The sequence below is a fragment of the Erithacus rubecula genome (genome assembly GCF_903797595.1).
Source record: "Erithacus rubecula genome assembly, contig: scaffold_673_arrow_ctg1, whole genome shotgun sequence".
NCBI classification, from domain to species: Eukaryota; Metazoa; Chordata; class Aves; order Passeriformes; family Muscicapidae; genus Erithacus; species Erithacus rubecula.
Window position 1 is genome coordinate 17485 of NW_027635666.1, and position 14361 is coordinate 31845.

The 14361-nt window shown below is 41.1% G+C and overlaps 1 protein-coding gene across 1 annotated transcript in view; it reads left to right on the plus strand.

The window, feature by feature from the left end:
- Positions 1-14361, plus strand: part of CGN (cingulin) — a 32536-nt gene that overhangs the window by 12982 nt on the left and 5193 nt on the right. Inside the window, exons 6-19 of the mRNA XM_079332999.1 lie at positions 744-835; positions 2104-2236; positions 3993-4172; positions 4947-5095; positions 5679-5787; positions 6282-6344; positions 6687-6749; positions 7061-7123; positions 7803-7892; positions 8992-9072; positions 10855-11025; positions 12222-12383; positions 13079-13168; positions 13881-13964. Of these exons, the coding sequence (XP_079189125.1) occupies positions 744-835; positions 2104-2236; positions 3993-4172; positions 4947-5095; positions 5679-5787; positions 6282-6344; positions 6687-6749; positions 7061-7123; positions 7803-7892; positions 8992-9072; positions 10855-11025; positions 12222-12383; positions 13079-13168; positions 13881-13964 (1530 nt within the window). The remainder of the gene's footprint in view (positions 1-743; positions 836-2103; positions 2237-3992; positions 4173-4946; positions 5096-5678; positions 5788-6281; positions 6345-6686; positions 6750-7060; positions 7124-7802; positions 7893-8991; positions 9073-10854; positions 11026-12221; positions 12384-13078; positions 13169-13880; positions 13965-14361) is intronic.

Here is a 14361-nt window from a genome sequence, read left to right on the forward strand (position 1 = left end):
TGGGAATCCCAAAATTTTTGGGATAGGTTTGGGATTTGGGGTTTGGAATTTGGGATTTGGGGTTTGGAATTTGGGATTTGGGATCCCAAAATTTCCAGGATTTGGGGTTTGAGGTTTGGAATTAATTTGGGATTTGGGGTTTGGGATTTGGGGTTTGGGATTTGGGGTTTGGGGTTTGGAGTTTGGGATTTGGGATCCCAAAATTTCCAGGATTTGGGGTTTGAGGATTGGAATTAATTTTGGATTTTGGGGTTTGGGGTTTGGGGTTTGGGATTTGGGATTTTGGATTTGGGGTTTGGGGTTTGGAGTTTGGGATTTGGGATCCCAAAATTTCCAGGATTTGGGGTTTGAGGTTTGGAATTAATTTTGGATTTGGGGTTTGGGGTTTGGGGTTTGGGATTTGGGATTTGGGATTTGGGGTTTGGGATTAATTTGGGATGAGTTTGTGATAAATTTGGGCTTTGGAATTTGGGAGGAATTTGGCATTTGGGATGAATTTGGGCTTTGTGATTTGGGATTTTGGATTTGGGGTTTGGGATTTAGGGTGGGTTTGGGATGAATTTGGGGTATGGCATGAGTTTGGGATTTGGGGCAGATTTTGGGATTTGGGTTTTGAGATGAGTTTGGGATGGATTTGTGAATTGGGATTTGGGATAGATTTGGGGTTTGGGATGAATTTGGGGTTTGGGATGAATCTGGGGCGAATTTGGGATTTTAGGACTGAATGTTCCCAAATTTTCCAGAATTCTGTGGGGGCTCCAGACTCGCCCCAATCCCAAATCCTGCGTGGGGCCCTGGACAGGAAATCCCAGGAGCTGCAGCGGAGCCAGGCCCAGTAATGGGGGCACCCCAAAAGGGTTTGGGGTCACCTAAAGGGGTTTGGGGTCACCCTAATGGGGTTTGGGGTCACCCCAAAGGGGTTTGGGGTCACCTAAAGGGGTTTGGGGTCACCCTAAAGGGGTTTGGGGTCACCCTAAAGGGGTTTGGGGTCACCCTAAATGGGTTTGGGGACACCTAAAGGGTTTGGGGTCACCCTAAAGGGGTTTGGGGACACCCTAAAGGGGTTTGGGGTCACCCCAAAAGGGTTTGGGGTCACCTCAAAAGGGTTTGGGGTCACCCCAAAAGGGTTTGGGGTCACCTAAAGGGGTTTGGGGTCACCTCAAAAGGGTTTGGGGTCACCTAAAGGGGTTTGGGGTCACCTCAAAAGGGTTTGGGGTCACCCCAAAAGGGTTTGGGGTCACCTAAAGGGGTTTGGGGTCACCCTAAAGGGGTTTGGGGTCACCCCAAAAGGGTTTGGGGTCACCTAAAGGGGTTTGGGGTCACCTAATGGGGTTTGGAGTCACCCCAAAAGGGTTTGGGGTCACCTAAAGGGGTTTGGAGTCACCCCAAAAGGGTTTGGGGTCACCTAAAGGGGTTTGGGGTCACCCCAAAAGGGTTTGGGGTCACCTAATGGGGTTTGGGGTCACCTCAAAAGGGTTTGGGGTCACCTAATGAGGTTTGGGGTCACCTAAATGGGTTTGGGGTCACCTAAAGGGGTTTGGGGTCACCCTAATGGGGTTTGGGGTCACCCCAAAGGGGTTTGGGGTCACCTAAAGGGGTTTGGGGTCACCCTAGTGGGGTTTGGGGTCACCTAAAGGGGTTTCTGGTTACCCTTAAAGGGGTTTGGTGTCACCCTAAAAGGGTTTGTGGCTCCTCCTTTGTCCCTTTTGGGGTTTGGTGCCCAAAAAACCCGTTAACCCTTTAATTTCCCCATAAAAACCTCATTATCCCTTTAATTTCCTCCCAAAAAGCCCCTAAAACCCCATTAACCCTTTAATTCCCCCAAAACCCCTTTAATTCCCCAAAAACCTCATTAAACCCTTAATTTCCCCCCAAAACACCCCATTAACCCTTTAATTTCCCTATAACCCTTTAATTTCTCCCAAAACCCACCCCATTTACCCTTTAATTTGCCCATTAACCTTTTAATTTTCCCCCCAAAAAAACCACCCCATTAACCCTTTAATGGCCTCATTAACCCTTTAATTTCCCCCAAAACCCACCCCATTTACCTTTAATTTCCTCATTAACCCTTTCTTTCCCCGTTAACCCCTCGCTGCCCAGGCTGGGTGAGCTCCAGGCAGCCAAGGAGCAGCTGGAGGCACGGCTGGGCCAGCTGGAGGAGCAGCTGCTGGCCACGAGCCACCAGCCCAAAAGTGACCCCAAAAGTGACCCCGACACTCAGGAGCTCTACCAGGTACCCTGAAAGCCTCACCCCTCAATTCCCCATTTCCCAAATCCCCATTTTCCCAATTTTCCCAGTTGCCAGGAACTCCAGGATTGCTGGAATCAACTGGACGTGGCCGTGGGGTGATGACCTCATTTCCCAAATCCCATTTTCCCTTTTCCCAATTCTCCAGTTTTCAAGTTTTTCCCAACTTTCCCCTTTTCCAAATCCCATTTTTCCCATTTCTCAAGTCCCAGCTTTTCCCATTTTCCCAATTTTCAGGATCTCCAGGAATGCTGGGATCACCTGGACTGTGCCAGTGTGGGGCACAGTGTGGGGTGATGACCCCATTTCCCACATCCCAAATCCCATTTTTACCAAATTTCCCAAATTTCCCATTTTTTTCCCAGTTCCCAGGAACTCCAGGAGTGCCGGGACCAGCTCAACTCCTCTGTGGGGTGATCCCAAATTCCAAATCCCAATTTACCCATTTCTCAGATCCCAATTTTCCCATTTCCCAAATCCCAATTTTCCCATTTCTCAAGTCCCAACTTCTCCCATTTTTCCCATATTCCCAGGAGTCCTGGGATCACCTGGACTGTGCTGTGGAGGGATAATCCCATTTCTCCAATCCCAAATTTCCCATTTTTCCCAATTCCCAGGATCTCCAGGATCTCCAATCCCAGCTGAACGTGGCAGTGCCTGCGGGGGGCGCTGCAGGCTGAGGTGTCCATGGGGCCATGACCCCATTTCCCCAATCCCAAATTTCCCATTTTCCCCATTTTTCCCATTTTTCCCATTTTTCCCAGGATCTCCAGGATCTCCAGTCCCAGCTGGCCGCCCTGCAGGGGGCGCTGCAGGCTGAGGTGTCCATGGAGTGATGACCCCATTTCTCACATCCCATTTTTCCCATTTTCCCAATCCCAAATTTCCCAATTCCCAGGATCTCCAGGATCTCCAGTCCCAGCTGAACGTGGCAGTGCCTGCAGGGGGCGCTGCAGGCCGAGGTGTCCATGGGGCCATGACCCCATTTCTCCAATCCCAAATTTCCCATTTTTCCCAATTCCCAGGATCTCCAGGATCTCCAGTCCCAGCTGAACGTGGCAGTGCCTGCAGGGGGCGCTGCAGGCTGAGGTGTCCATGGAGTGATGACCCCATTTCTCACATCCCATTTTTCCCATTTTTCCCATTTTTCCCAGGATCTCCAGGATCTCCAGTCCCAGCTGGCCGCCCTGCAGGGGGCGCTCCAGGCCGAGGTGTCCATGGAGTGATGACCCCATTTCTCCAATCCCATTTTTCCCATTTTCCCAATCCCATTTTTCCCAATTCCCAGGATCTCCAGGATCTCCAGTCCCAGCTGAACGTGGCAGTGCCTGCGGGGGGCGCTGCAGGCTGAGGTGGCCATGGATTGATGATCCCATTTCTCTAATCCCATTTTTCCCATTTTTCCCAGGATCTCCAGGATCTCCAGTCCCAGCTGGACACTGCAGTGTCCGCGCGGCGGCGGCTGGAGCGGGAGCTGGCCGCCCTGCGGGGGGCGCTGCAGGCCGAGGTGGCCATGGATTGATGACCCCATTTCTCACATCCCCAATCCCATTTTTCCCATTTTTCCCAATTCCCAGGATCTGCAGGATCTCCAGTCCCAGCTGGACACTGCAGTGTCCGCGCGGCAGCGGCTGGAGCGGGAGCTGGCCGCCCTGCGGGGGGCGCTCCAGGCCGAGGTGGCCATGGGGCCATGACCCCATTTCTCCAATCCCATTTTTCCCATTTTTCCCATTTTTCCCAGGATCTCCAGGATCTCCAGTCCCAGCTGGACGTGTCGGTGTCGGCGCGGCGGCGGCTGGAGCGGGAGCTGGCCGCCCTGCGGGGGGCGCTCCAGGCCGAGGTGGCCGCCCACGATTCCGACCTGGAGCGGCTGCGGGGGGAGCTGGAGAGGAGCCGGGGACAGCTGGAGAGGAGCACCGAGGTGGGAATTGCAGGAATTCCAGGAATTGCAGGAATTGCAGGAATTGCAGGAATGCTGGGAATGATGGGAATGGGGGCAGGAATTCCAGGAATGCTGGGAATGGGGGTGGGAATTGCAGGAATTCTAGGAATGCTGGGAATGCTGGGAATGATGGGAATGGGGGCAGGAATTCCAGGAATGCTGGGAATGGGGGTGGGAATTCCAGGAATTCCAGGAATGCTGGGAATGCTGGGAATGGGGGTGGGAATTGCAGGAATTCCAGGAATGCTGGGAATGGGGGTGGGAATTCCAGGAATTCCAGGAATTCTGGGAATGGGGGTGGGAATTCCAGGAATTCTAGGAATGCTGGGAATGGGGGTTGGAATTCCAGGAATTCTGGGAATTCTGGGATTGGGAATTCTGGGAAATGAGGGCGGGAATGGAGAAATGGTGTTGGGATAAAATTGGGGGAAAAATTGGGGAAAAAAGCCCTTTGGAATGGGAGGAAAAATTGGGGAAAAACTTCTGGAATTGCTGGGGAGGAAATGGGAAAAACCCCTCTGGAATGGGAGAAAAAAAATTGGGAAAATCTTTCTGGAATATGGGAGGAAACTGGGGAAACAAATCCTGTGGAACTAGGAAAAAATTGGGAAAAAATGGGAAAAATCTCTTTGGAATGGGAGGAAAAATGTGGAAAAAAAAACTTCTGGAATTTCCATGGACTCAGCGCCAATTCTGGGGATATTTTGGTGGAATTTTGGTGGAATTTTTGGGAATTTTGTCCATCCCTCCCAGGAAAAATCCAAGCTGGAGCAGGAAGGGGAAAATTTGGGAATTGAGGTTCGGAATCTGCGTCGGGAGCTGGAGGAAAGCGCGGAGGAGGCGCAGCAGTGGCGGGAAATGTTCCAGAAAAACAAGGAGGAGCTGAGGAATTCCAAGCAGGAGTGAGAAAATTCTGGATTTTCTGGGGTTTAAAAAAAAAAAATTGGGAATTTTCTGGGTTTTCTGGGTGAAATTAAAAAAAAAAATGGGAATTTTCTGCGGTTTTCTGGGTGAAATTAAAAAAAAAAATGGGAATTTTCTGCGGTTTTCTGGGTCAAATTTAAAAAAAAAAAAGGGAATTTTCTGGGTTTTCTGGGTCAAATTTTTTTTAAAAATGGGGAATTTTCTGTGGTTTTTCCAAAAAAAAAAAAAAAAGGGGAATTCAGGAATGTTGGGGAATTTTAAGGAATTTCAGGAATTTTTTTGGAATTTTTTTTTTTTTTTTGTGAATTGCGGGGTTTTTCAGGAATTTCGGGGGAATTTCAGGGAGTTTCAGGAACTTGGGGAATTTTAGGGATTTTCAGGAATTTTTTGGGAATTCCTGGCAGATTTGGGAATTGCAGGGATTTTCAGGAATTTGGGGAATTTCCCGCTGCTGGATGGAATTTTGAGGAATTTTCGGGAATTTTGGGAATTTTGAGGATTTTTGGGGATGGAAAAAATTTCAGGAATTTCAGGAATTTTTGGGAATTTTGGCCATTCCAGGCTGCTGCAGGCTCGGCTGGAGAGGGAAGAATTTGAGGAGGAGCTTCGGGAGCTCCGGGAGAGATTCCAGAACAGGAGCCACCCCCAGGAGCTGGGAAAGCTCCAGAAGGTGCCAAAATCCAGGAATTTCCAGCCCAAAATTTTGGATTTTATTCCCTAAAATCCAGGATTTTATTCCCCAAAATTTGGGATTTATAGAAAAAAAAAAAATCCAGATTTTCTCCTCAAAATTCGGGATTTTTTCTCATGAATATTTTGGTTTTTTCCCCCCTAAAATCTGGAATATTTTCTCCCAAAATTTGTGAATTTCCAGCTCAAAATCCAGGAATTCTCATCCCAAAATCTGAATTTCCAGCTGAAAATCCGGGAATTCTCACCCCAAAATTCCGGATTTTATCCCACAAAATTTGGGATTTTATTCCCAAAATTCCGGATTTTGTTCCCCAAATATTGAGATTTTATTCTCCAAAATTTGGGATTTTTAGAAAAAATAATCCAGGATTCTCTGCCCAGAATCAGTGGGGTTTTTTTCCCCAAATCCCATTTTTTCCCCCCTCAAAATTTGAGGTTTTTTTCCCCAGAATTTGAATTTTTTTTCCCCAGAATTTGGAAAATCTCCAGGAGGATTTGGAGAAGCTGCGGGGGGAGCGAGATGAGGCCGTGCAGGTGAGGGGGGAAACCCCAAAATTTTGGGGAATTTTGGAGAAAAAAATCCCACAAAAATCAACCAACAAGTTCCCCAAAATTCCACAAAAGTTGTAAAAAAATTCCCTAAAATTTCCCCCAAAAAATTTCCCCAAATTCCCCAAAATTTCCCCAAAAATCAACCCAAAGATTCCCCTAAATTAAAAAAAAAAAAACCAGAAAAATCAACTAAAAATTAAAAAAAATCCCAATAAAATTCACCAAAAATCCTAAAAAAATCCTAAAAAATTAATCAAACATTTCCTAAAAATTCCCCAAAAATTCGGGTTTTTTTCCCCCCCCCCAATTTGTTTTTTTCCCCAGAATTTGGAAAATCTCCAGGAGGATTTGGAGAAGCTCCAGGGGGAACGAGATGAGGCCGTGCAGGTGAGGGGGGAAACCCCAAAATTTTGGGGAATTTTGAGGAATTTGGGGGAAAAAAATCCAAGAAAAATCAACCAAAAAATTCCCCCAAATCCCACAAAAGTTGTAAAAAAATTCCCCCAAAATTCACCAAAATTTCCCCACAAATCAACCCAAAAAATTGCCCAAATTAAAAAAAATTTCCAGCAAAATCAACTAAAAATTTCCCAGAAAAACCCCTAAAAAATCCCACAAAATCAGCTATAAAAATTCCTGAAAATTCCCCAAAAATCTTTTTTTTTTTCTTTTCCCAAAATTTTGGTTTTTTTCCCCAGAATTTGGAAAATCTCCAGGAGGATTTGGAGAAGCTGCGGGGGGAGCGAGATGAGGCCGTGCAGGTAAGGGGGGAAAACCCCAAAATTTTGGGGAATTTTGGGCAATTTTGAGGAATTTTTGGGAATTTGGGGTCAGTCAAAAAGGTCCTGAAAAATCTGAAAGAATTCCCAAAAAAATTCCTACAAAATTCCCCAAAAATCTCCCCCAAATTCCTCAAAAAATCCCCCCAAAAATCCCAAATATTCCTTGAAAATCACCAAAAAAATTCCTAAAAAAATCCTTTAAAATGAAAAAAAAAAAATCCCCAAAAATTCCACCAAAATCACCCCAAAAAATCCACAAAAACCCCCCAAAATTTCTCCAGAATTCTCCTAAAAATTCTCTAAAAAGCAATCAAAAATCCCACAAAAACCTACCAAAAAATTCTTCAAAAATCCTTTAAAAATAATAATAAAAAAATCCTTTAAACTTCCCAAAAAATACCAGAAAAAAATTCTCAAAAATTCCCCTCAAAAAATCCTTAAAAATTCAACAAAAACCACAAAAAAATTTCATGAAAATTAAAAAAAAAATCCCTAAAAAATCACCAAAAATTCCCAAAAAATCCCTAAAAAATCGCAAAAAAATCACCAAAAAATCCCTAAAAAATCACCAAAAAAAATTCCCAAATTTTCCTCAAATTTCTTTTGGGTTTTTCAGGGCAGAATTTCTCTGGAATTGTCTCTGGAGGAGTCGGAACAGGCACGGAAAATTCTGGAATCTTCCCTGGAGGAGTCGAAGGCTCAGAGGGAAAACCTGGAACAGCTCCAGGACAGAGTCAAGGAACTGGAGGTGCTGGAACATCCCAAAAATTCCCAAATTCCCCCCAAAAAATCCCCCACAAAATCCCCCAAAAAATTAAAAAAAAATCCCAAAAAATTAAAAAAAAAATCCCAAAAAATAAAAAAAAATCCCCAAAAAACCCCAGAAAGTGTAAAAAATCCCTAAAGAACCCCCTAAAAAATCTCCCCCAAAATGCCTCAAAAATCCTATAAAATAAAAAATAATCCCAAAATAATCCCCAAAAAAATCCCCCAAAAATTCCTAAAAAATAAAAAAAAAAATCCTCAAATAAATCCTAAAAAAATCCTCAAAACATCCCAAAAAAATCCTCAAAAAATCCTAAAAAAACCCCAAAAATCCTCCACAAAATCCTCAAAAATCCTGGAAACATCTCCAAAAAAATCCTAAAAAAAATCCTAAAAAATCCCCCGAAAACAACAAAAAAATCCTCCAAAAAATCCCAAAAAAGTACCAAAAAAATCCTCAAATAAATCCTAAAAAGTCACAAAAAATCCTCAAAAATATCCTCAAAAAATCCCCAAAAATCCTCAAAAAAATCCCCAAATAAATCCCCCAAAAATCCTAAAAATCCCCAAAAATCCTCAAAAAAATCCTCAAAGATCCTAAAAAAACCCCCAAAAATCCCCCAAAAATCCTCAAAAAAATCCCAAAAAATATCCCAAAAATCCCAAAAAAATCTTTAAAACCCCCCCCCAAAAAATCCTCAAAAAAATGCCCCAAAATATCCTCAAAAATCCTAAAAAATCCCCAAAAAATCCCCAAAAATCCCCAAAAAATCCCCAAAAAATCCCCAAAAAATCAGAAAAAATCCCCAAAAAATCCTAAAAAAAATCCTAAAAAACCCCCAAAAAATCCTAAAAAATCCCCCAAAATCCTCCTAAAAAATCCCCAAAAATCCTCAAAAAAAATCCCAAAAATCCCAAAAAAATCCTCAAATAAATCCAAAAAAATCCCCCAAAAAATCCTCAAAAAATCCCCAAAAAATCCTAAATAAATCCCCCAAAAAATCCTAAAAACCCCCAAAAAATCCTAAAAAATTCCCAAAAAATCCCAAATTTCCCCAAATTTCCCCCAAATTCTGTCCCAGTCTGAACGTTCAGCCCTGGCTGATTCCCGGGATTCGCTTCAGCGGCGCCTGCGGGAGGAGCGAGAGCGGCTCAACCACCAGGTCAGAGAAAAAATTTGGGAATTTTCCTGGAATTTTGGGGGGTTTTATGGGATTTTGGGGTTTTTATGAAATTTGGGGTTTTTTTTTGGGATGATTTCCATGGGGTTTTGAGGGATTTCCATGGGATTTTGAGGTTTTTAAAGTGAATTTTTGGGGATTTTCCGTTGAATTTCAGGGATTTTTAAAATGGATTTTTTTGGGGGGGGTGTGGAATTCTGGGGGGTTTCTTGGGATTTTGGGGTTTTTATGGGATTGTGGGGTTTTTATGAAATTTGGGGTTTTTTTGGGGGTGATTTCCATGGGGTTTTAAGGTTTTTAAAGTGAATTTTTGGGATTTTTCCATTGAGTTTGGGGGATTTTTAAAATAGATTTTTTTGGGGGGGGGTGTGGAATTCTGGGGGGTTTCCTGGAATTTTGGGGGGTTTTATGGGATTTTGGATTTTTTATGAAATTTGGGGGTTTTTTTGGGGATGATTTCCATGGGGTTTTGAGGGATTTCCATGGGATTTTGAGGTTTTTAAAGTGAATTTTTGGGGATTTTCCGTTGAAATTCAGGGATTTTTAAAATGGATTTTTTTGGGGGGAGGGGGTGTGGAATTCTGGGGGGTTTCTTGGGATTTGGGGGTTTTTTATGGGATTTTGGATTTTTTATGAAATTTTGGGATGATTTCCATGGGATTTTGAGGTTTTTAAAGTGAATTTTTGGGGATTTTCCGTTGAATTTTCAGGGATTTTAAAATGGAATTTTTTTGGGGGGAGGGGGTGTGGAATTCTGGGGGGTTTTATGGGATTTTGGGGTTTTTATGGGATTTTGGGGTTTTTATGGGATTTGGGGTTTTTGGGGGTGATTTCCATGGGGTTTTAAGGTTTTTAAAGTGAATTTTGGGGATTTTCCGTTGAAATTTCAGGGATTTTTAAAATGGAATTTTTTTGGGGGGGGGATGTGGAATTCTGGGGGGTTTTTTGGGATTTTGGGGTTTTTATGGGATTTTGGGGTTTTTATGGGATTTGGGGTTTTTTTGGGATGATTTTGGGGTTTTGGGGGATTTCCATGGGATTTTGAGGTTTTTAAAGTGAATTTTTGGGGATTTTCCATTAAATTTTCAGGGATTTTAAAATGGATTTTTTTTGGGGGGAGGGGGTGTGGAATTCTGGGGGGTTTCTTGGGATTTGGGGTTTTTATGAAATTTGGGGGATTTTATGAAATTTGGGGGTTTTTTTTGAGGGATTTCCATGGGATTTTGAAGTTTTTAAAGTGAAATTTTGGGATTTTTCCGTTGAGTTTGGGGGATTTTTAAAATGGAATTTTTTGGGGGGGGGAGGGGGTGTGGAATTCTGGGGGGTTTAATGGGATTTTGGGGTTTTTTGGGGGAATTCTGGCGTTTTCGTGGTGGAATTCCAGGGTTTTATAAAGTGGAATTTTGGGATTATTTAAGTGGAATTTTTGGGGAATTTTCATGGAATTTTGGGGTTTTTTTGTGGAATTCTCTGGAGGTTTTATGGAATTCTGAGGGGATTTCATGGGATTTGGGATTTTTATGGAATTTTGGTATTTTTTGGGGGGGAATTTTTGGTGTTTTATATGGAATTTCAGTTTTTTTCCCTGATTTGGGGTTTTTTTTGATGTAATTCTGGGGATTTTCCTGTTGAATTCTGAATAATTTTCATGTAATTATGTTGGTTTTTTTTTTTCTGGAATTCCCAGAAATTTGGGGTTTTTTTTTTTCATGAAATTCCTAAAATTCCTTTTTAATTTTTTTTTTTTTTCCCTTTTTTGAGCAGCTGGAGGAGATGACAACAGAATCCCAAATTTCCATGGCCTCACTCAGATCCCAGCTGGAAAAATTCCAGGAAAAATCCAGGAGGGAATTGGAAGATTCCCAAAAAATGGCTCGAGAACGGGAGGCAGAGGCAGGAAAATTCCAGGAAAATCTTGGAAAACTCCAGGATGAGGTCAGTGAATTTTGATCCCAAAACTCCCAGATTATTTTTTTTTTTAATTAGAATTTTTTTTTTTTAATTTTTTGTCCCTGAATATAAAAAAATTGGAAATTTTTGGAGGAATTTTTTCTATCCGAAATCAGAAAAATTGGGATTTTTTTTTAATTTTCTATCCCTGAATATAAAAAAAAAAAGGAATTTTTGGGGGATTTTTTTTATTCTTGGACACAGGAAAAAAAAGGGGAAATTTTTTTCTTTAATTTTAGGAATTTTTTTAAAATTTTGGAAAATTTTGGGACATTTTTGTTTGGTTTTTTTTTTTTTTTTGTGGATTTTGGGATTATTGGAGGAATTTTTTGGAATTTGTAATGGGAATTTTTTTTTTTTTAATTTTGGGGAATTTTTTGAGTAATTTTTGCTCAGTTTTTAAGGGAATTTTTATTATTATTTTGAATATTTGGCTGATTTTTTTTTTTGAGAATTTTTTGGGTTCTTGTGGGATTTTGGGGTGTAATTTTTTGGGAATTTTCATTAAGTTTTCAGGAATTTTGGGGGAATATTTTCCAGTTTTCAGGAATTTTGGGGGATTTTTTTCCTGCAGATTTCCTGACTAAAAAAAACCCTGCAGGAAATTCAGGATGAGCAGGATTGAAAATTTTGGATGATATTTTTTTTTAATTTTGAGGAATTTTCAAGGAATTTTTTAAATTGATTTTTGTGGGATTTTTTTTTTTTTTTTTTGGCTATTTGGGAGATTTTTGTGGGGATTTTCTGGGAAATTTGGGGGGAATTTTAAAGAAATTTTTTTGGAATTTTTTGTCGATTTTTTTGCGGATTTTGGGGATTTTTGTGGGAAATGTTTTTTTTTTTTTTAATTTTCAGGAATTTTGGGGAATTTTTTCCTGCAGATTTCCAGATTGAAAGAAACCCTGCAGGAAATTCAGGTGGAGCAGGATTGGAAATTCTGGCGGATTTTTTTTTAATTTTGGGGAATTTTCAAAGAATTTTTTCAGTTGATTTTTGTGGGATTTTTTTTTGGCTATTTGGGAGATTTTGGGGGGGGATTTAATGAGAAATTTGGGGAGAATTTTAAGGATTTTTTCAGCACTTTTTTCGAATTTTTTGTCGATTTTTTTGCGGATTTTGGGATTTTTGTGGGAATTTTTTTTTTTTAATTTTCAGGAATTTTGGGGAATTTTTTTCTACAGATTTCCAGATTAAAAGAAACCCTGCAGGAAATTAGAGAGGAGAGGGATGGGCTCCTGCTGGACAAGGAGCTGCTGCTGCAAAAATCCCAAGAATTGGAACAGGAGCTGGAAAATCATAAACGAGCCCAGGAGGAGAAAACAAGACATTCCAAAGCTCTGGAGGTGAGAATTCCTAAAAAAAAAAATTGGGAATATTCCCTAAAAATTCACTTTAAAATGTATAAAATGGTCCTGAAAAAATCAGGGAAAAATTCGTGAAGTGTTTGCCCAAAGTTGTTGAAAATTTTTTAAAAAATTCCATTCAAAAGTCAGAGAAATCTCACAGAAAAATCTTCCAAAAGTTCCCAAAAAATTCTTCATAAATTCCCAGAAATTTTGTAAAACATTCACAGAAAATGCCCCCCCCCCCAAAATCCCCCAAAATTCCCAGAAAATTTGTAAAAAACTCACAGAAAATTCCCCCTGAAAATTCCCCCCAAAAACCCAAAATAATTGCCAGAAAATTTGTAAAAAATTCGCAAAAAATTCTCAAAAAACCCATGAAAAAAATTATTTGGAGATTCCTAAAAAAAAAATCATCATAAATTCCAAAAAAAGCCCCCCAGAAAATTATCCAAAAAATTCTCGAAAAAAATCCAGAAAAATCTCCCAAAAAAATCCCAAAAAATTCTGAAAAAAAAAAAACAAACCCCTAAAAAACTCCCAGAAAATTCTCAAAAAAAATAGAAAAAAAATCCTAAAAAATTGCAGAAAAATTTTAAAAAATTCCCCAAAATTCCCTCTTTTTTCTCCCATCTCTTTCCCTTTGGAATTCTGGGATTTTTCTTCATTTTTCCCATTTTTTTGGGAATTTTCAGGACAAATCCAAACGCCTGGAGCTGGAACTGGATGAGGAGAGAAATTCACTGGAGCTGCTGAGTGAGAGGGTGACACGGAGCAGGGAACAGGTGAAAATCTGGGAATTTGGGGAATTCTGGAAATTCTGGGAATTCCAGGAATTTTGGGGAATTTTTGGGGATTTTTTGGGATTTTTGGAGGGTTTTTTGGGGATTTTTTGATGATTTTTTGATGATTTTTGGGGATTTTTTGATGATTTTTTTGGGATTTTTTGATGATTTTTTGATGATTTTTGGGGATTTTTGGAGGGTTTTGGGGGGGTTTTTTGGGGATTTTTTGATGATTTTTGGGGGATTTTTGAGGGTTTTTTGGGGATTTTTTGAGGATTTTTTGATGATTTTTGGGGAATTTTTGGGGGTTTTTTGGGGATTTTTTTGGGATTTTTTGGGGATTTTTTGATGATTTTTTGAAGGTTTTTTGATAATTTTTTGGGATTTTTTGAAGGTTTTTTGCTGATTTTCTGTGAAGTTTTGGCAATTTTTCTGGGAATATTCTGGGATTTTGGGGGGGGGGGGATTTTTAAGCATTTTCTGGGGAATTTTGGGGGATTTCAATGGGAACTTTGGGGGATTATTTTGTTGATTTTTGTGGGAAATAACCCACGGAAAATGCCAGAAAAATCCATGGAAAATCAGTAGAAAATCCCTGGGAAATTGTGGAAATCCTTCAAAACGGATGGAAAATCATGGAAAATTCTAGAAAATCCCTGGAATTCCTGGAAATCCCCTAAAATTCCCAGAATTTTTGTGTTTTTATTCCCAGATTGAGCAGTTGAGGACGGAGCTGCTCCAGGAGCGTTCGAGGGCTCAGGACCTGGAATGTGACAAATCCTCCCTGGAGAGGCAGGTGAGGAAATTTGGGAAAAATCCTGGGAATTCCTGGGAAAATCCCTGGAAAATCCTGGGAAAAGGACAGAAAAAAATCCAGAAAAAAATCCTGGGGGAAACTGTGGGAAAAGCTCTGGAAAATTCTGGCAAGATCCTGGGAAATTCTGAAAAAAATCCTGCAAAATCCCAGAAAAAAAAATTCTGGGAAGATCCTGAGGAAATCCTGGAAAATTCTGGGGAAATCCTGGGAAATTCTGTGGAAAGCCCAGGAATTTCCAGGAGAAAATCCTGAGAAAAAACAGGAAAAAATCATGGAAAATCCCAGAAAAAAGTCCTGGGGAAATCCTGGGAAGATCCAGGTGCATCCAGGTGCATCCAGGTGCCTGCAGGTGCATCCAGGTGCAATCCAGGTTCAT